Raw genomic sequence first — 22,220 nt, 5'->3', positions numbered from 1 at the left:
CGCCACTCTGGTTCTTCTGGGGCCGCTTCTTCCCGCAGAATATGTACATGCAGCGCGTACCATCCACGGTCCCCCATCAGCCGTATGTACTCCACCACATCACCCGTCTTGGCATCGCGCCCTGGGTGGCCTCTGGGCAGGTGCTCCTCGATGTCTCTTCGAGCTACAAATACATCCTTGCCCAGGCCGGGCTCCCTGATGAAGCCCCAGCCACCAACTTGTCTGAAGTCCACTACTAGGCCCCGTCGCACTGGGCCCTCGGATCCCTTCAGGGCCTTCCTGACCTCTTCTTTGGAGGCCAGATTAGCGACTTCTCTGGCCCGGCGTTTCTCCACCCGGAGTTCCCGCTCCCTCTGATACTCGATCACCAGCCTCTGGCACGTTAGCTCGTTGGCCAGGGGGGTCGCCTTAGGGCGCAGCGGCCGCTGCAGCCCCCTGCTTTCAATGGGCGCTGCGTCCCAATTCACTCCCGGGGATGCCATTCCCAGGAGGCTCACAGGGGGACTCGGCAGGGGGCCCGCTAGCTGTTCGGGGTCCACCCCTCCCCAAGCTCCGTCTGTGGGGGTCTCAGGCAGACCTCCGGTACCCCACCGGGCGTCCGCGGGGTAGGCTGGGAAGGCCAGAGGGTCAGTGAAGGGGCTAAGCGGGGGCGCGTGGCGGGGCCCTGGGTCCGGACTGGACGGGGTTTCTGGTTGCTCACCCTGCTTCCGCTCCGCGGCATCCATCCACCGCTCCAGATCCTCCGGCACCCTCGGCGTTTCTTTCTGCCGGTCCGCTTCGACTTCCACACTACTCAGCCTCCGGGCCAGGACTCGCACTTCTTCTCTCAGCAGGTCCAGCTCGGGATCCACTCTTCCGGTCCCTGGTGCACCTTGCTGCCGCTCCTCCGCCATGCTGCCGACCTGGGGAATGCTGCCTGGAACACTGCTCGGGTGCTCGACCACGCCACTCGGCTGCTCCCTTTCCCTTCTCGGAGGCAGGGCCAGAGGCTGCACTAGCAACTGGCGCCAGACTGGCGCCCAGCCCATCACGACCGGCATCACTCCGTTTGCGATAAGGTACATTTTCTTTATCTGCTGGTCTGGCATTTAGACGCTCTCTGCCAGCCGGCCAACTTATCTGGTCGCCATTTCTTCTTCTTCCGCCTTCTATGGCGGGCACCGCTTCGCGCTCTTTTCTTGGACAAGGGGGCGGGGCTTCTCTTCGCGCCCTTTCTTCTTGCACGCCCCCCTTCTTCCCGCGCTCAGTGACTTCAATGGCGGCAGTTTCGCACAGTAAACACAGGCTATCTCACGATTCTTCAGGCGCACAGTACCCGGTGTGACCGGGCACGAAATCCTGTTCGTGACGCCAAAAGTTGACTCGCCCACCCCAGGGCTATGGGACACCCGGTGCCGGGCCGGACCAGTCCGGTGGTAGTCAGTGGTGGCTGGGCCCGGCTCCGTGGCCCTGGTGGGTGTCAGCAGAATATATGGCTTGATGAATAAAGTTTGTGTTCGTGACGCCACCTGTGGTACGCGGCCACCAAGTCGCCGCTGCCGTATGGGGCCTCCGGGATGATGCCACGGCAGCAATGGTGGTACTGCTCCCCACAGGTGGAGCAATGCCCGGGGCACAGTTGGTGCTTGTGAGTGTCTATGCAGCTGAAATAACAGAGACCACTCCAAGGGTGCAGTTCAAGTTCTTTACTCACATTTCTTGTCAGAGCTCTGCAGGAACCCTTGGACTGCTGGGACCACTGTCAGGGACCTCCGCCGTTTCTGGGTGATTCTGAGAGTGAAAGCCGGTACCCTTCTCTTAGTGTCTCTTTCTTCTGCTGTCTTCCTTAGCCTTGCCTTTGTTAGGATGGACCTGGCTTGGCCTCCACTACAGCCTCCAGGCTGGGGGGTCACCTGTCGGCTGATTACCCCTTTTCTGGAAGTCTGCTGTGGGTTCTGGCCCTGGGAGTCTACAACCTTCCCTGGGCCTCGGTTTTTACTGTTTGGAGATTGTCTTTGCACACCTCCAGTCTCTAGGGACCGTCCCCTGTCGCAGCTTGATCACTCCACCGATGTTAATGTGGAACAGGCCACCGCAGCCTACAACTACCCGTGGCGCCTCTAGGCCCTCTCCTTGGTACCTCTAGGACTGCTCGTGATACCTCTAGGACTACCCGTGGCCCTGCGACTCCTTCTGTCTCCTACGTGGTGTCACCTGGACCTCTGGGTCCCAGGATCTTCACCAGGAAGCGTCTCCTTCTGTTTCTCTGCTCCTGTCTGACTTGGAGCTTTCTTTCCTTCTTTCTTGTCTTTCTTTTCTCCTCCTTGCCTGCCTCCAGCAGGCCTCCTCCTCCCTCCTTTCTCTCGTTCTTCTTCTCCAACTACATGCTGGCTCCTCACTCTCTCACTCCCTGAGGTAACTGACTAAACTTGACCTTCCTCTCTGTGTCTGCTCTCAGATGGCTCCTCCCACCTCCCCAGTTGCTAAGCTACCACCCTATGGGAGCAGGGATGGGTCTTACAGCCCCTCTCAGCATGCAGCATGGGAGGGTTGCCTGCCACTTTCCCTGGTCCCAGTATGTACCTAACAATGGGTGTAGTGTGGATTTACCAGGGGACCGGAGTTCACTCTCTTCCTTTCTCAGAATGGGGCATCACACCGCTGGATGGGGTGCAATGACCTGTGGCGACGGAAGCCTCAGGGGCGCCACAGAGGCAACAAGGGTTTTGTGTTTGGCTGGTGTCCCTGTCTAATGGGGATGGGGTGTTTGTGTATTATCTGTGATAACCTGGCTAGGCCAGGGCGCCACAGTGACATACAGCTCTGGCGGGTATACCACACTGGGGTGGAAGGGACATAGAGCTCTGGGGGGTATACAACACTGGGGTGGCGGGGACATACAGCTCTGGAGGGGTATAGAAGTATGCAGCCTCATATTACTCCATATAATGCACCCCCATATTCCTCCATAGTATTATACAGCCCCCATAGTCCTCCATGTAGAATAATGTGCCAAATATTCCTCCATATAATATGATGAACCACAGATTGCTCCAAATAATATATTACAGCCTCATATTCCTCCATATAGTATTATGCAGTCCCAATGTAGCGGCATTATGAAGCCCCCATGTGACAGCATTATGCAGCCCCATCCAGCCTCCATGTGGCAGCACTATGCAGCCCTCATGGGGCAGCACCATGCAGCTCCCATGTGGCAGCAGCACATTTTCCTCCACTGCTCCGGTCTCCTCAGTGTGTCCACTGTTGTGGCGCTCCGACAGCTCAGGACACAGGCGCGCACACTAATGATGTCATCGCGCTCCTCTGTACTAAGCTGTCAGAGGCAGAGTGCAGGCAGACGCTGAAGGAGAATGATGAGAGAGGAAGCATGCCGCTCCCTCTATCATCATTGCTTTAAATTGTATCGGCATCTGCGATGCCTATACAATTGAAAGTGCAATCCTCAGAAGGGGGGGGGCTTCCCCCCCGCTCTGGCACCTGGCCTCTCTGACTCATGGACTCCATAGCGGCCGCGTGGCCTGCCGCCGCTGGTGGCACGCCACCCTGCCGTCTGCGATTGGGCCCCCTCGGCGGTCTAGGGCCCTGGCACTTGCCCAGGTGTGCCGGGTGCTGACGCCAGCCCTGACCCAAGGTGAGGAAACATTAAATACGTACACAAGCGGACAAAGAAAAAATAATAAATGCAAGCAAGGATAAACTCCTAACGACCTAACAGAACACATAAGATAGGTGTAGGAAAGGTAAATGAGAACACACAGAAGGTAACACTGGTCACTGCCTAAATTCCTTAGCTTCAGGGCTGGAACTCCTTAGAAGTAATCCACATAGAAATATAGCCAGCAGAGAAGGCTAGTGTAAGGAGAGTAATTGCAAAATTGCTCTATCTCAATGACATTGAATGGAGAGCATGTGTGAACAGCACGTTTCAACTCTTGCCACAAATTGTCAGTGGGACTGTGACTGAGCCATTCAAACACATAAACATGCTTTGATCTAAGCATTCCATTGTAGCTCTGGCAGTATGTTTAGGGTCGTTGCCCTGCTGAAGAGTAAAACTTCGCCCAACTCTCAAGTCTTTTGAAGTTTCTTACAGGTTTTCCTCCAGGATTACCCTGTATTTAGCTACATTCATATTCCCATCCATCAACTCTGACCAGCTTCCCTGTCCCTGCTGAAGAAAATCATCTCCACAGCATGATGCTGCCACCACCATATTTGACTGCCGGGATGGTGTTTTCAGGGTGATGTGTGGTGTTAATTTCTTTTACGTATAGCATTTAGCCCAAGATATTCTTCCACATTCTAGCATAATAGCTGTGTCTAATGGCTTGCTTTAAAAATGTCTTTCTTCTTGCCACTCTTCCATAAAGGCCAGATTTGTGGTGTATAAAACTAATTGATGTACCATGGAAAGATTCACTTATCTGAGCTGTGGATTCATTCAGCTCCTCCACAGTGACCATGGGTCTCTTGGCTCCTTCTCTAATTAGTGCTCCCCTTGGGATGACAGTTTAGGTGCACAGCGATATTTTGGTAGGTTTGCAAATGCTCATTCTATTTTTGGATGATGGATTATACAGTTTTCTATGAAATGTTCAGAGGTTGGGCTATTTTTTATAACCTTACCCTGCTTTACTCTTTTCCACAACTTTATCCCTGACCTGTCCGTTGTGTTCCTTCATTTTTATGTTGCATTTTGATCCCTAATGTTCTCAACCAAAACTCTTAGGCTTTCACAGAATAGCTGTAGTTATAATGAAGATAAATTACATACAGATGAACTCAATTTACTTATTAAGTAACTTCTGGAGGCATTTGGTCACTTGAGATTTTATTTAGGGGTATCACACTACAGAGGGCTGAATACAAATGCACATCAGACTTTTCAGATTTCTATTTTTAAAATATTTAGAAAACCATGTATCATTTTCCTTTGCACTTCACAAATACTTGCTACTTTGTGTTGGCATATCACATAAAATCCCAAGAAAATACATTACGTTTCTGGGTGTGGCGTGAAAAAATGTGGAAAAGTTCATAAGGTATGAATACGTTTAAAAGACACTGTATTCCATTATGCCCTATGCTTCCTCCTCACTATTTTGCTTGCCACAGGAAAAGAAGGCCAAACGTGACCTGTATTTGGTAGTACTATTGCCTAGATGGCTGGTGGCACCACTAACTGTGATGCTCCTAGTGTCTACCATACTCATTGCTCTATCCCATCTTTTGCCATTTGTTTTGCACAGGATTATAAAAACTACACTTATCCAAACCTTGGCAAATAGGAAAGAACAAGAAATGTCAGGTTGAGTATACATTAATATAACATTTTATTAGATTCCTTAAAAAATTGCTTAATTTTCTTCTAGAAATACCCAGTGGTGTTCAATGCTGGAACCTGCCTCACAAATAATGGACCAGCTATTCCTGTTGTGTATGACTTTGGAAGTGCTGAGAAGTCAATATCATATTTTTCCCCAAATGGACAAAGTAAGATAACATCTAATTGTATCATGAGATGACCAATAATATGTTTATGATTATGAAACTTAATCACCTTTTCTGTATTTTCTGCAGAAGAGTTAATCGGTGGTTTTGTCCAGTTCCGAGTTATTAATAATGAAAGAGCTCCTCTGGCTTTATGTCCAGGTATAAAGGTGACGGCGTGCAATCCAGAACATGTGAGTAGCAATGTCATTATGTAATGTTTTTAATAAATATTCTGGACTTTGCTTTTTTTATTATATGCCAATGAAAAATTATATTACTGTGTTACCCTTGCTAAATTGAATGATTCACAACAAACCTGCACATTTTCTAAAAGCTATACTTAGGTAACAAAGTATGATTTGCATTTTTAATGTCACTTTTCTTATTTATTTTGGGGTATTTTTTGTTTCAAAGATTGTACAAAAAATTGCTAAAAGGGGGACATTTGTGCAAAATCGTGTGACTTTTCAAAAAGTCACAAATGATGAATCAGTAAAAAAAACATCTGGAAAGTATAAGGGGTACTTTGCACATTGCGACATCACTACTGCGATATCGTCGGGGTCAAATCGAAAGTGACGCACATCCGACGCCAGTAACGACGTCACAACGTGTAAAGCCTAGATGCACCTCTAAACGATCGCAAAAGCGCTGTAAATCGGTGATCTGTGTAGTGTCGGTCATTTCCATAATGTTGGACCGATAGGAGATACAGTGTTGTTCCTCGTTCCTGCATCGCTGTGTGTGAAGCCACAGGAGCGAGGAACATCTCCTTACCTGCATCCCCCGGCTCACGCCGGCTATGTGGAAGGAAGGAGGTGGGCGGGATGTTTACGTCCCGCTCATCTCCGCCCCTCCGCTTTTATTGGCTGCCTGCCGTGTGACGTCGCTGTGATGCCGCACGACCCGCCCCCTTAGGAAGGAGGCGGGTCGCCAGCCAGAGCGACGTCGCAGGGCAGGTAAGGGCATGCCTACGGCAGCTATCACAAGATATCGCATCTGCGATGGGGGCGGGGACTATCGCGCTTGGCATCGCTACAATCAGTTAGCGATGTCGCAGCGTGCAAAGTACCCCTAAAGATCAACCACAATGATGAACTAATAAAACATAAAATAGATGAACAGTTAAAGCTGCTTTAACCCTCATCCGGAATATTACTCACTATTATGTCATATGTCAGGTCTTCGTCTTTTCTGACAATTCCCCATCAGTTCTTGAACTTGCATCTATCTGGACTGTGTTACACAGCCATCATATGCCTCTAACTGCAGTAAATGAAGCTGAGCTCTGTCTGTTGCTGTTAACCACTTAAATGCTGCTGATATTCTTTGATAATGGCATATACTGTGTGCAAATTGGAGGGCACAACGTTCCTTGTGCCAGGGGCATATATAGGCCCCATAGCAAAAGTCTGAATGCTGCCCCCCCTCCCAATAAAAAAAAACAAAACACAACAAAATATTAACATAAAAATCATCATACATGCTACTGGGGGCCGGCACACATTACTGAGGGTGACATATACGTTACTGCGGGCTTGTTATAGTCAGAAATAACACATACTACACAGTGTTACTGAACAACACGTACCATACCAAGGCCAATCATACATTGCAAAATAATGCCGCAACTCCATGACCAAATATCACCACATAGAGTCTCAAAATAAAAACCGTCCTGTTACTGAGCAAAGTCCACTGCACCAAGACCAGTGGGTTCACACTGCAAATCCCCAAGAAATCTGCAATGTGTGAACTTGGCCTAAAGTAGCAATGTCCTCCTTTGTGCCCTTCACCACACACACAATATAAATTTTCACTTTTGTCTCCCCCATAGAATGATAACAATTATGAGCCTCTTCGTAGCCTCAGGATCTATGGTAAAACTCTACACAGCGCAGGGATAATACACACACACACACAGTGATGGCACAGCATAGGGGCAACACACACACACAGTGATGGCACAGCACAGAGGCAACACAAACAGTGATGGCACAGCCTAGGAGCAACACACACACACACAGTGATGGCAGAGTACAGGGGCAACACACACACACACACACACAGTGATGGCACAGCCCAGGAGGAACACACACACACACACAGTGATGGCACAGCCCAGGAGCAACACACACACACACACACACACACATAGTGATGGCACAGCCCAGGAGCAACACAAACACAGGGATGGCACAGCACAGGAGCAACATACACCCACACACACACACAGTGATGGCACAGCCCAAGAACAATACAAACACAGGGACGGCACAGCACAGGAGCAACACACACACAGTGATGGCACAGCCCAGGAGCAACACACACACACACAGTGATGGCACAGCCCAGAAGCAACACACACTCACACACAGTGATGGCACAGCCCAGGAGCAACACACACTCACACACAGTGATGGCACAGCACAGGAGCAACACACACACACACTCACTGATGGCACAGCACAGGTGCAACACACAGGCACACACACACACACACACACACACACACACATACACACACACACACACACACACAGTGATGGCACAGCCCAGGAGCAACACACACACACACACACACACACAGTGATGGCACAGCCCAGGAGCAACACACACATACAGTGATGGCACAGCACAGGGGCAACACACTCTCACACACAGTGATGGCACAGCACAGGAACAACACACACTTGCACACACACACACACACTCACACAGTGATGGCACAGCCCAGGAGCAACACACACACACACACACAGTGATGGCACAGCACAGGGGCAACAAACAGACACACACACACACACACATACACACACAGTGATGGCACAGCCCAGGAGCAACACACACTCACACACACACATAGTGATGGCACAGCACGGGAGCAACATACACACCTTGATGGCACAGCACAGGGCAGTTTCTGTAGTGTTACAGGCAGACATTTGCACATTATAATACTCACTTGCTCCTGTGATGTGAGAGATCGTCAGTGGCTTTGTCGTCGCTGCACTTCCTGTCCGTCCTCCTGGCGTCTCCTCCTCTCCTCCACTTTTTATTTCAATTCCTTCTGTTCACTGCTTCTCACTGTTTTTTCTGCTCTATGTTTGCTTTTCTCTCTTTTCTATAGTCTCTATTCCTCATCCACTCTGTTTTCCTGTTCAACTTTGTTTCTCCCGTGCTGAACTGAACAAGCTCTTCCCCCTCTCCCGATTGGCTGTTCTTCTCCTGGCATCTCTCACAGCTCTCTGACTGGAAGAGGAAGCTGCCTGGCCACTCCGTCCTCTTCAGCACAGGCCCGCAAAGTGTGCAGTGAGTGTGGGTGAGACTGCATCTCTGTGTTGTGGCCAACCTACAGCTATACAATCATTGTCGGCACCCAGCGGCCTTAATCAGCTGCTTACTGACCGCCTGGGGGCATGAAAGTGAAAAAAGGAAAACACAGCGGGCAGCCACCTCCGGGCCCCTCCAGCTTACGGGCCCCGTAATAGTGACATGGTCTGCCTCTATTGACGGTACGTCACTGCCTTGTGCCAATCAACCTCCCAGAAATGTGATCAAAAGATGTCGTTAACCACAGATTCCAGCCCCAGAGGACTAAGTAAAAAATCCTTTAAAAAAATAAAATAAAAATAACTATATACCTTATTTTTCTTTTTATAAGATGCACCAGATTATAAGACGCACCCCAAATGTAAAGAAAAGAAAGGGCAAAAAAATGGGTCCTTCTTATAATCTGGCTGTGTTTTACTGGAGGGGCTTGGCAGCAGTGGTGGAGCGGAGTCACAGGAGGCAGGGGCAGTGGTGGAGTGGGGCGATGGTGGAGTAGGGCGATGCTGCAGGCGGTGCAGCAGGTGTCCCAGATGCTCATTGTGAGTGCTGAGGCAGGAGGAACCTCCAGAAATTGTCAATGGTGCAGGCTTCAAAGAAGTGGCGCCCTGAGTCGGCACATGCGCAGATTGAGAATTGGCATGAATTGAAATTCATGAAATAATTAAAAAAAGAGCTTCCCTATATTTTTAGTTCCCAGCCGGGTACAAATAGGCAGCTGTGGGTGGGGGCAGCCATACCTGCCTGCTGTACCTGGCTAGCATACAAAAATATGGCGAAGCCCAAATCATTTTTTTGGTGGGCAAAAAACTCCTGCATACAGTCCTCGATGGAGTATGCTGAGCCTTGTAGTTCTGCAGCTGCTGTTTGCTTTCCTGCATACACTAGTGAATGCAGCATGCTGACACTTGTAGTTCTGCAGCTGCTGTCTGCTCTCATGCATACAACTATTGGCTTAAGTATGCTTTCATAGAAGTGCCATCTTCTGGCGCTGTATCAAACTCTTCCAGCTGCCTTGGTGATGGGTGGCTCTCTGGGTAATAATGGGGTTAGGGCTAGCTGTATATTATCAACTGGCCCTAAGCCCAAAATTCATGGTGTCACGCCAATATTAGAGATGGCCACCATGAATTTCTAGTACAGATAAAAAAACACAACACACAGAAAAATATTTTTATTAGAAATAAAACAACACAATTAGAGACTCCATCTTTATTGAAATAAAGAACCCAGTAATCCTGGGTCAAGGGCCCCGCGCCGTTCAATCCGGATCCAATATCATCTGTTCGGTTTGCTGAAAAGCAAAGCGATCAGATGATGTGTCAGGTTCAAGGGCCTGAATCCATGACATATCAGCTGATTGTATAAATGGCTTTTATACAATTAGCTAATGCATCAGTGCAAAAAAAAACAACTACACACTTCTGTGCCGACTCCTGTCCGACGACATCAGCTGATAGTTTAGCCGGCCGGGCGGTAAAAAGCCAGCCTCACCGCTCGACTTATAGTGTCAGCTGATTTCATCAGGTGACTGCATCAGCTGATCATCGCCAGGTCTGAGAGAGAGAGGAGAGAGAGGAGAGAGAAGAGAGAGAGGAGAGAGAAGAGAGAGAGGAGAGAGGAGAGAGAGGAGAGAGCAATGCAGCCTCATTCCGTGAACTGCTCCGATTTTAGAGGTGTGTCCCGCGGCTCACAGATGATGTCCGGCTCCTCCCCTCAGTGCATAATTAAATTAAATTATAATAATAAATAAATAAGAATTATAATTTAAAATTATAAATAAATTAAATTCTTTACCGGGATGGCTAGGACTCGAACTTGTGAACTAATTATCCTTAGGTAGCAGCTCTACCCATTGAGCCACTGCCTGTAATGAAATGCATAGGAAGATTTGGTAATCTTGACCTGAGAAACCAGAAGTAGATTATTCATATACTAAGATGAGAGAGAGAGAGAGATGAGACAGAGAGAGAGAGAAATGAGTGAGATGAGTGAGAGAGAGAGAGAAGAGAGAGAGGAGAGAGAAAAGAGACAAGAGAGGAGAGAAAAGAGAGAAGAGAGAGGAGAGGGAGAGAAAGAGAGAGAAAAAAGAGAGAGAGAGAATAGAGAGGAGAGAGAGAGAAGAGAGAGAGAGGAGAGAGAGAGAGAAAGAGAGAGAAGAGAGAGAGAAGAGAGAGAGGAGAGACAGAAGAGAGCGAAAGAAGAGAGAGAGAGGGAAGAGAGAAAGAGAGAGAGAGAAGAGAGAGAGAAGAGAGAGAGGAGAGACAGAGGAGAGAGAAGAGAGAGAGAGAAGAGAGAGAGAGACGAGAGTGAGGAGAGAGAGAGAAGAGAGATAGAGAGAGAGAGAGAGAAGAGAGAGAGAGAAGAGAGAGAAGACAGAGAGAAGAGAGAGAGGAGAAGAGAGACGAGAGCAATAGAGAGAGAGAGAGACACGCAGGCACTACCTGAGTGAAGTCTCCGGCGACAGCGCGGCTCACTTCAGTTGCTGCGTGGAGCTGACTCATAGCGCTCGTGTTCTACAGCGCTTCCTGTCAGCTTGATGTAGCAGAGCTGGAAGCATCGTGTGGATTACTTCGGACCTGGATGTCTGTTTGGGGATTAATAAAGTGGCAAAAGAGGGTTTTTTTGTCTTTTATTCCAAATAGAGGATTTTTCATTGTGTGTGTTTATTTACTTTCACTTACAGGTTAATCATGGAAGGTATCTCGGGGAGACGCATGTCATGATTAACCTAACCTTATTACCTCGATTACCATTGCACCAGGGCAATTCGGGATGAGGCGGGTAGAGTCCTGGGACTGTCGCATCTAATGGATGCGGCAATTCCGGGCGGCTGCTGGCTGATATTGTTATTGTTAGAGTGGTGGGCTCCCCATAACGTGGTGCTCCCCATCCTGACAATATCAGCCTCCAGCCGTGTGGTTTTATCTTGGCTGATATCAAAATTGGGGGGAACCGCAGGTTTTTTTTTTTGTTTTTTGTTTTAATTATTTATTTATTTATTTATTTTACTGCATGAGGTAGACCCGCCCGCCAGCGGCTGTGATTGGTTGCAGTGAGACAGCTGTCACTCAGCGTGGGGGTGTGTCTGAGTGCAACCAATCATCGGCGCCGGTGGGAGGGGAAAGCAGGGAATGCCAGATTGAATAATGAGCGGCAGCCATTTTCAAAAGAGGAAAAGCCGCCAGAGCTTTTTGACAGCCGTGTGGCGCCGCGCCAGTGATCGGTGAGTAGGAAAGAGAGAGGGATTGTGCTGGGGACGCAGGACGCATGCCAATACACAACGTGCGCACATAGCCTTACTGTGAAAAGCCATGCTTTTGGTGATCGAACCGTTATCGAACGGTAACTCGAACGGTCGAACATAAAGCAAATCGTTCGAGTTCGTCAAACAACTCGAACACCGCCGAAAAACCACCCGAATTTGAAATTGGCGAACAGTTCGATTCGAACATTGCTCATCTCTAGTCTTATAGTCCGAAAAAATAAGATACATTAATATATATATATATATATATATATATATGTGTGGTACTATTGTGTCCATAAGAGTCCAGTCTATCAAAATATAAAATTAATTAACTAAACTGGTAAATACTAATGAGTCATAAAAATTGGCACTCCCAGATTAGCATTTTTCAGTCACTGCAACACTGCAAAAAATTAAAATTTGAAACTGTTAGTGTCATGTTTACCTCAAAATGGCATCAATAGAGTCATCACGTTACCAAGAAATAAACAAGCTGTCATACAGCTACAATAAATGAAAAAATAAAATATGTCTTGTAAAACAGCGACTTGAGAAATTTTTTTTACAACTTTCTACATTTTGCTTTCACGAGTTAAAAAAATATAAATCTATACATGCTTGGTAACACTGCAGTCATACTGACCTGACGAATCATGTTAACAAATCACTTTTAGAAAACAATGAATTTTTACCAACTTCACCACACTTGGAATTTTATCCAATACGTGGGGCTGCTGATAAGTCTTTGGCTTTACCCAGAAAGGGGTAATTTAGCAATTGCTAGTGATGTCGAGCGCGATAGAACCCGCCCCCGTCGTAAGGCCAATATGTGGTGATCGCTGCCGTAGCGAACATTATCGCTATGGAGTATCACACGCACATACCTGTTCAGCAACGTCGCTGTGACTGCCGAACAATCCCTCCCGCAAGGGGGAGGTGCGTTCGGCGTCACCGCGACGTCACCGTGACGTCACAGCGATGTCACTAGCGGCTGGCCAATAGAAGCGGAGGGGCGGAGATGAGCGGGATGTAACATCCCGCCCACCTCCTTCCTTCTGCATTGCCGGTGGATGGAGGTAAGGAGATGTTCGTCGCTCCTGTGGTGTCACACATAGCGTGTGTGATGCCGCAGGAATGAGGAACAACATCGCTACTTACCTGACAACGATTTTTTGTTATTAAACGACCTCTCCAAAACAAACTATTTTTGTCTTTTTTGCGATCGTTTTAGGTCGCTCCAGACTGTCACATGCTGCGACGTCGCTAACGGCACCAGATGCGCGTCACAAACACCGTTACCCCAACAACGCTTGAACGTTGTCGCAGCGTGTAAAGTACCCTAAAGAAACAAGATTGGATGATGAAATTTTACATTTATTCCACATACTCTCTACTGATGTCAACACACTTCTTACATCAGTATTCTTAGTTCTGTAAGCCTAGCAAAAAGAAGGATTTCAGTTGTGCCTCAAATCAGGCATCAGAAGGAGCCATGGCATCAGAACTGAAATGAAATTTGGTATCCTTGAGGTGTTTCTTCAGGTTTGGAAACAGATGATAGTCGGAGGAAGCTAGATCTGGTGAATAAGGTGGGTGGTCAACCAGCTGGAAGCCCAGCTCTGCCAGTTTTGCCTTGGTAGCTTGTGCTGTTTGAGCTGAGGCGTGGTCTTGCAGCAACAGACTCCTTTGGACAGCTTGCCGCTGCTTATGGCCTTCAGAGCTGCCTTCAATTGGTCTAAAAGTTCAATGTAATACCTTTCATTGATGGTGGAACCCTTTTGAAGGTAGTCCACTAGAAGCACGCCCTCCTTATCCCAGAACACAGACGCCATCACCTTAGTGGCTGATTTTTGCACCCTGATCTTCTTTGGACGAGGAGAATCACTGTGCCTCCACTCTTTGACTGCTCCTTGTTTTCAGGGTCATACAAATAAATCCAGGTCTCATCCATAGTGACCAGTTGATCCAGGAAGTTCTTATCAGTCCAGAAACACTGACAAATGGACTGGGAAGTTTTCACTCTCATGCTTCTCTGATCTGTTGTCAAGTGTTTGGGGACCCACTTTGCAGATAGCTTCCTCATGTCCAAATGTTCATGGATAATGACAAAAACAGTTCACGGGAAATCCTCATGATGTTTGCTAATGCTTTAGTTGAAATTTGTCGATTCTCCAGTGTGAGGTTGTGCACAGCATCGACGATCTCTGGAACAACAACCACTCTCGGTCGTCCAGGACGTTCCTCATCATTGGTGCTGAAGTGGACAGTTTTTTAATTTGGCAACCCAGTGCTTAATTGTGTGCGACATATCACCATAAATATCCTTCGCAGACTTTCCTTGCAGAAACAAGAATGTTATCACTCCTCTGCTCTCAGTTGCTGTGAATATCACATTAGACTACAAAATTTTTTTCCCCGCTTGCGTAGAACACTGTTGACATAAGCAACAAACTCAAAATTTTGAAAACAGATATTAGACACATAAGGCTTTCATGTGATGTAACATTCGTTACCATAGAAACAAAATAAGATCAAAAAGCCAAAGACTTATCAGCAGCCCCTTGTACACTGTGTGCAGAATTAATAGGCAAATAAATATTTTGATCACATGATACTTTTTATACATGTTGTCCTACTTCAAGCTGTATAGGCTTGAGAGCCAACTACCAATTAAGTAAATCAGGTGATGTGCATCTCTGTAATGAGGAGGGGTGTGGTGTAATGACATCAACACTCTATATAAGGTGTGCTTAATTATTAGGCAACTTCCTTTCCTTTTCCAAAATGGGTCAGAAGAGAGATTTGACGGGCTCTGAAAAGTCCAAAATTGTGAGATGTCTTGCAGAGTGATGCAGCAGTCTTGAAATTAGCAAACTTTTGAAGCGTGATAAACGAACAATCAAGCGTTTCATGGCAAATAGCCAACAGGGTTGCAAGAAGCGTGTTGGGCAAAAAAGGCGCAAAATAACTGCCCATAAATTGAGGAAAACCAAGCGTGAAGCTGCCAAGATGCCATTTGCCACCAGTATGGCCATATTTCAGAGCTACAACGTTACTGCAGTATCAAAAAGCACAAGGTGTGCCATACTCATGGACATGGCCAAGGTAATGAAGGCTGAAAAACGACCACCGTTGAAGAAGAAACATAAGATAAAACGTCAAGACTGGGCCAAGAAATATCTTAAGACTGATTTTTCAAAGGTTTTATGGACTAATGAAATGAGAGTGACTCTTGATGGGCCAGACAGATGGGCCAGAGGTTGGATCAGTAAAGGGCAGAGAGCTCCACTCCAACTCAGACGCCAGCAAGGTGAAGGTGGGGTACTGGTATGGGCTGGTATTATCCAAGATGAACTTGTGGGACCTTTTCGGGTTGAGGATGGAGTGAAGCTCAACTCCCAGACCAACTGTCAGTTTCTGGAAGACAACTTCTTTAAACAGTGGTACAGGAAGAAGTCAGTATCGTTCAAGAAAAACATGATTTTCATGCGGGACAATGCTCCATCACATGCATCCAACTACTCCACAGCGTGGCTGGACAGTAAAGGTCTAAAAGATGAAAAAATAATGACATGGCACCCTTGTTCATCTGATCTGAACCCCATAGAGAACCTGTGGTCCCTCATAAAATGTAAGATCTACAGGGAGGCAAAACAGTACACCTCTCGGAACAGTGTCTGGGAGGCTTTGGTGGCTGCTGCACGCAATGTTGATTGTAAATAGATCAAGCAACTGACAGAATCTATGGATGGTAGGCTGTTGAGTGTCATGATAAAGAAAGGTGGCTATATTGGTCCCTAATTTTTTGTAGTTTTGTTTTTGCATGTCAGAAATGTTTATTTGTAAAGTTTGTGGAGTTATATTGGTTTACCTGGAGAAAATAAAAAAGTGAGATGGGAATATATTTAATTTTTGTTAAGTTGCCTAATAATTCTGCACAGTAATAGTTACCTGCACAAACAGATATCCTCCTAAGATACCCAAATATAAAAAACCCCACTCCAACTGCCAAAAATATTAAGCTTTGATATTTATGAGTCTTTTGGGTTGATTGAGAACATAGTTGTTAATCAATAATAAAAAAAAATCCTCTAAAATACCACTTGCCTAATAATTCTGCACACAGTGTATATTGAATGGTGTTATTCAAAATTACAATTTGCACTACAAAAACAAACCCTAATACAGCTATGTCAACAGAAAAATAAAAAGTTATGACTTTTGACTGGAAGGAAAAAAACGATAGTGCAAAAATGCAAAATCACTCGGTTTGGATGGGAACAATACAAATGAAATCATGAATATGATGCAAAGAAAAAACAGGCCCAAAACTAGACAAAAAGAAAGCACAACAACATTAAAGAATTGGCTCTGAAGAAAACAAGTCATTTTGACAATACACCTCTTACTTTTAGCATGATTTCTAGCATTAGACATAATCACTGAAGTCGTATAAAAACTGCCAGCTGATAAGTCTATACCAACAATCTCCATTTACTTTATCCAGTTGTGAATGCTATTTGTATAAAACTAGTGGCCTTTTTAGGCCAGGGCCACACGGGAATTACTGCGATCTCTTCACATGACACTCAGCTCACGCTGGCAGTACAGCAGAGCCGAGTGTCATGCGAGTGTCTCTGCGACTGAGGACCAACTGTGCGAGCGGACCTCAGCTGCGGGGGGCGGGCTGGCACTGAGAAGGGGGGAGGGATTTCTCTCCCTCTCTCCTCCATCGCCAGCTATTGCCATTCTCGCACTGCACTTGCGGTACACTGCACTTGAATGGGTGCGAGAGAAAGAGTCTCGCATTACAGTCGCGGCATGCTGCGATTGTTTTCTCGGTCCGATTAGGGCTGAGAAAATAATCGCTCATGTGTGCTGGCACACAGCCTAATATTGGTCCGAGTGGAATGCGATTTTTTATCGCTCTCCACTCGCACCGATTTTCATGCCGTGTGGCTTAGGCCTTAAGGCTACTTTATACACTGCGATATCGGTACAGATATCGCTAGCGTGGGTACCCGCCCCCATCTGTTGCGCGACATGGGCAAATCGCTGCCCGTGCCGCACAACATCGCCCAGACCCGTCACACATACTTACCTGCCCGGCGACGTCGCTGTGACCGGCGAACCACCTCCTTTCTAAAAGTGCGGTCCGTGCGGCGTCACAGCGACGTCACTGAGCGGCCGCCCAATAGAAGCGGAGGGGCGGAGATGAGCTGGACGTAACATCCCGCCCACCTCCTTCCTTCCTCATAGCGGCCGGGAGGCAGGTAAGGAGAGCTTCCTCGTTCCTGCGGTGTCACATGGAGCGATGTGTGCTGCCGCAGGAGCGACGAACTACATCGTTACTGCTGCAGTAACGACAATCGAAAATGGAACCCCATGTCACCGATGAGCGATTTTGCACGTTTTTGCAACGATGCAAAATCGCTCATCGGTGTTACACGCAGCAACATCGCTAATGCGGCCGGATGTGCGTCACAAATTCCGTGACCCCAACGACTCCGCATTAGCGATGTTGCAGCGTGTAAAGCCCCCTTTAGGGTGGTGTCACACACAGCGACGACGACAACGACGTCGCTGCTACATCACCATTTTCTGTGACGTTGCAGCGATGTCCCGTCGCTGTCACTGTGTGTGACATCCAGCAACGACCTGGCCCCTGCTGTGAGGTCGCCGGTCGTTGCTGAATGTCCAGCTTTATTTTTTGGTCGTCGCTCTCCCGCTGTGACGCACACATCGCTGTGTGCGACAGCGAGAGAGCGACGAAATGAAGCGAGCAGGGAGCAGGAGCCGGCATCTGGCAGCTGCGGTAAGACCTTTCCCTGGTTACCCGATATTTACCTTCGTTACCAGCGTCCGCCGCTCCCGCTGCCAGTGCCGGCTCCTGCTCTCTGCACATGTAGCTGCAGTACACATCGGGTAATTAACCCGATGTGTACTGTAGCTAGGAGTGCAGGGAGCCAGCGCTAAGCAGTGTGCGCGGCTCCCTGCACTCTGCTCATGTAGCTGCAGTACACATCGGGTAATTAACCCAATGTGTACTGTAGCTAGGAGTGCAGGGAGCCAGCGCTAAGCAGTGTGCGCGGCTCCCTGCTCTCTGCACATGTAGCACAGCGACGTGTGTCGTTATGATCGCTGCTGCTTCTGCTGTGTTTGACAGCTCAGCAGCGATCATAACAGCGACTTACAAGGTCGCTGTTGCGTCACAGAAAATGGTGACGTAACAGCGACGTCGTTGTCGCTGTCGCTATGTGTGAACCCAGCTTTACACAGAGAGACTGGCGGCACGATACAACTACCAAAAGGTAAATATTTACTGATCTTTTGAATGAATGTTTACACAGGCAGAAGAAGGTGAACGATGCGCACTGAGACATTTACAGTAGGTTAGATCGCCCAGTGCCCATAGGCTGCCATGGATTTCGGGAGTGCAAGTCCTGTTTACAAGACGCACCACTGAGAATTATTATCTTTTATGCTGCACAAAAGATCATTTGACCAAACAAACAAGTGGTCTTCTCACTGATCATCAGTTTGTTTACACGGCAAGATAATCATGAAAGGAAAGGAAACATTTTAACACTCACTCATGATTGTTTTTCAGTTTAAATGCCCCCTAAAAAAATTCCAATAAAAGTAAAACAAACTAAAACAGGACAGTTTTGTTGTCAGAAAATTCTCCCTTTTGACTTCCCAGCAAAGTCTATAAGAATTTAGATTTTCCATGCGCACGTAGAAGTTTTTTGTCTGCAGTATATTTGTCACAAACTTCTGACAAACTGCAGCATGTTCATTTTTTGTGTTTTGTTGCTGCATTTCTCACTAGTGATGGGAGGACTCACAAATCAATCCCCCCACCAACTCAGGGTCAGTGGGGATTGATCCCTGGTATCTGGCTGGGTGCCGATCCCCATATAATCTATAGGGACCAGAATCCGGTACAAAGGGGTAGGAGCAAGAGCTTCATATTACCGAGTTACCGGCGCCACTGTATACTCCTACGACCCCTTGTTCTTCTTCCGGGGCCGCTCATTAGGCTCATGCATATTCACTGCTTCCCCTGCCCACCAGTGTCTGTGATTATTTGCAGTTGTGCCCCCATGCTGAGTGACAGCGTGTCTGACGCTTCCAATCCCAGTCACTGCTGGGTGGGTCTATATCATACAAATTTTACAGTCTGTAGGCAACACTCTGCTGCTTTTACTCCCACCACATTCAGACTGTGTCCAGCACAGGGGACTTAGATGGCAAACTCTTTAAGTTGATGAATCTGTGTTTGCTATCCAGTATATTGTCTTGACATATTGAGGCATTATTGTACGACTGACCACGACAGTTTAATAGTGGAATTTTGTTCTCATGAAGAAAATTCACAACACTGTCTGTTAGATCCTTTGCTCCATGAGAAAATATGGGGTTGAACATTAAGAAAAGTTCCACAGGCTCACAGCCTTTAATGTATCAGACAGTAAATGTCAGTTGATCTGTGTGTGAGATGTCTGGAGTAAAATCTACTACCGTGTTTCCCCAAAAATAAGACATGGTCTTATAATATTTTTGTGCTCCAAAAGATGCCCTAGGGCTTATTTTCAGGGGATGTCTTATATTTTCTCATGAACAACAATCCACATTTATTCATAAATTAAAAAAAAAAAAATATTTATTCAAATGTAATCATGTCCTCACATTCTGGAACATCAACATTTTGTGTTAATCCCATTACTGGTTCAGATGGACATTTTCTTATCTGAGCTGCTATTCTCATGGTGCAGAACCAGTCCTATAATAGTGGGTACATACCATATATTCAAAGGTATAAATTACCTGCTTAAATGTATTATTCTCTATGTACTGTAAGTTTACCCTCAAAAGAAAGCAGACACCCCCTAAACAAATCATACTTACCAGACTCTAAGGAATTAAAGTTAGCAAGTGAATGGGCTCTCATGTAGACATCTGCATTGCTGTCAGGTCCCCCTGCCTTCTACAGCGGATGGCTCCTCCCAGTGACTGGAAGTAGTATCACTTACGCGGTGTGGTACTGGTACTTGATCCGTTTGTGAGAGCTGCAGTGTAATGCAGCTGCAACAGTGAGGGACCTGACAGTCATGTAAATCTCTGTGTGAGAGCTCAACCACCATTGGCACTTGCCAACTGTGATTATTTGGGGTCTGGTGAGTACGATTTTTTTTTATTGGGGGGGTGTCTACTTTCCTTTAGGGGTGTCTACTTTATTTTGGGGATGCTTTATTTGATGAGCGTTCCTGTTGTATTCTTAAACTTTTTAGCTGCTTGGACACTTCCATGTGGAACGTGAACTAGGGCTTATTTTTGCAGAAGGGCTTATGGTTTATTTTCGGGGTAGGTCTTATTTTCTTCTTAACACTATAAGTCCCAGAGAGGGGTCATTTAACATTTCTACCTTTGGAACCCAGAGACGGGTCGAATGACCTGAAGGATTTGCGGTTTCTCTTGGCTCACTCGCCAACCGAGCTTTCTTTTTTGGTAGAGGAGGAGTCTCCTCATCTGCAAGATAAAAATTTCAAATTAACATTTTGTTTTGGTTCTAAATAAAAAAGATAGTCTAAGGGTCATTTGACCCTCTTTCGGGACTTCAGGGGGGAGCTCGACATTTCTGGGACTTCTAGTGTTAAAGCAGTAAAAGAATTAAAGGATCGCCTTTCCTGTTAAATAAATAAATTCCGCTCTAATATTTGCTAATAAATATGAAGGATTCCCATTTTCAGGATTTCCATACTTTTTCAGAGTTTCTAATTGTCTCCACGAAATAGCAGACCTCTGGATGGAAGAAAGCAAATGACAGAAATTGTTCTTTTAATTTAAAGTTGTCCGAAAGTTTAGTTAAGCTTTAACATACCGTATGTTCCTGGGGCCCTCGGGCAAGTGCCCATTTGGCCCATGTGTTAAGAAAGATGACCTTGCTCAGGTGACAATGAAATTTGTAATAGATGTTTATTTTTGCTTAATATATTTGCAGCATTGTATTGGAGGAGGTGGCTACATCCCTGAAGGAAATCCTAGGCAATGTGGAGACTTTGCATCTCTTGACTGGGATGGTAATGGAAAACATGCAGGTTGGAGTTCAAGTAAAGAAATAACTGAAGCAGCCATCCTTCTTTTCTATCGTTAGTGTAATTCTATGCTGAAATATATGAAACGATGCAAAGAAATTCCTGAAAACTGTATTAATTATTCAAAACAATAATTAAAATAAAATAAAATAATTGCATAATTATGATTTCAGAGGAAATAAAGATTTACACTCATATCAGTAAGGTCGTGGAAAGGGAAATGTAAAACTATGAATTAGGGATATTTAAAGGGAACCAATCACCAGGATTTTCGCATATAACCTAAAGCCAGTGCTGTACTGGACTATCAGGCTAATTCTCTACATACCTTTAGTGGTCAGCTCGGATGTTTAGGTTTTGAAATCTAAGAAAGTAAAGTTTATAAAATCAACAGCTTTTTGAGTGACAGCAGCTGAGGATCAGATAATATCTGATGGGTATGCATACTTATCTCCTCTCCCTGTTAGAATTAGCATAAGTATTATACAAACGATTCACTTTTTCTCTTGCAAGACCTGTATGAGGTCATACCCATGTGACCAGAAGGGGTGGGGTCTTAGCCAACAAAGCTGATACCACAAAACAACATTTTTCTGTTGGCTGAAGCCCCACCCCTTCTGGTTACATGGGTAAAGACTGCTTATTTGAAAAATGACTCCTTCACACTACCTTATTCACCAATTTCTTAATTACATTTTTTACAAGGTTCCAACATAATTAAATTGTCAATAAAGACTTCCCCACACTTCCTCTTTCACCAATTTATTAATTCAAAAGAAATCCTCAAATCCTCGAAGTTCCAACGTAATCTGATGGTGTAATATCCCACAACGCCTATAGAATGCTATCTTGCCTCGTTCTTAGATCGAGACTTCATAGGTCACTCTCAGTCAACATCAGACCCGAAATTTCTCACACTCATGAGAAATTCCTGGTCAGCCGCTGACCATGAGTGACCTATGGAGCCTTGTTCTGAGAATGATGGTAATAAGTGTCGTATGCTCCACCAAATTCACATATATAGCCGAGCAGAGAGGTGTAGAAAA

At 46.3% G+C, this 22,220-nt stretch overlaps 1 protein-coding gene across 2 annotated transcripts in view; it reads left to right on the top strand.

The window, feature by feature from the left end:
• The window catches only part of LOC142313353 (intelectin-1-like), a 96,559-nt gene extending 74,994 nt beyond the window's left edge, over positions 1 to 21,565 (top strand). For both annotated transcript variants that reach the window (XM_075352368.1, XM_075352367.1), the window contains exons 6-8: positions 5,376 to 5,496; positions 5,584 to 5,687; positions 21,081 to 21,565. In XM_075352368.1, the coding sequence (XP_075208483.1) occupies positions 5,376 to 5,496; positions 5,584 to 5,687; positions 21,081 to 21,233 (378 nt within the window). In that variant the 3' untranslated portion in view covers positions 21,234 to 21,565. The remainder of the gene's footprint in view (positions 1 to 5,375; positions 5,497 to 5,583; positions 5,688 to 21,080) is intronic.
• Positions 21,566 to 22,220: the final 655 nt, after the last annotated feature.

The sequence above is a fragment of the Anomaloglossus baeobatrachus genome, chromosome 5 (assembly GCF_048569485.1).
Source record: "Anomaloglossus baeobatrachus isolate aAnoBae1 chromosome 5, aAnoBae1.hap1, whole genome shotgun sequence".
NCBI lineage: Eukaryota > Metazoa > Chordata > Amphibia > Anura > Aromobatidae > Anomaloglossus > Anomaloglossus baeobatrachus.
The sequence above is the reverse complement of the archived record's forward strand: the minus strand, read 5'-3'. Positions and strand labels throughout refer to the sequence as shown.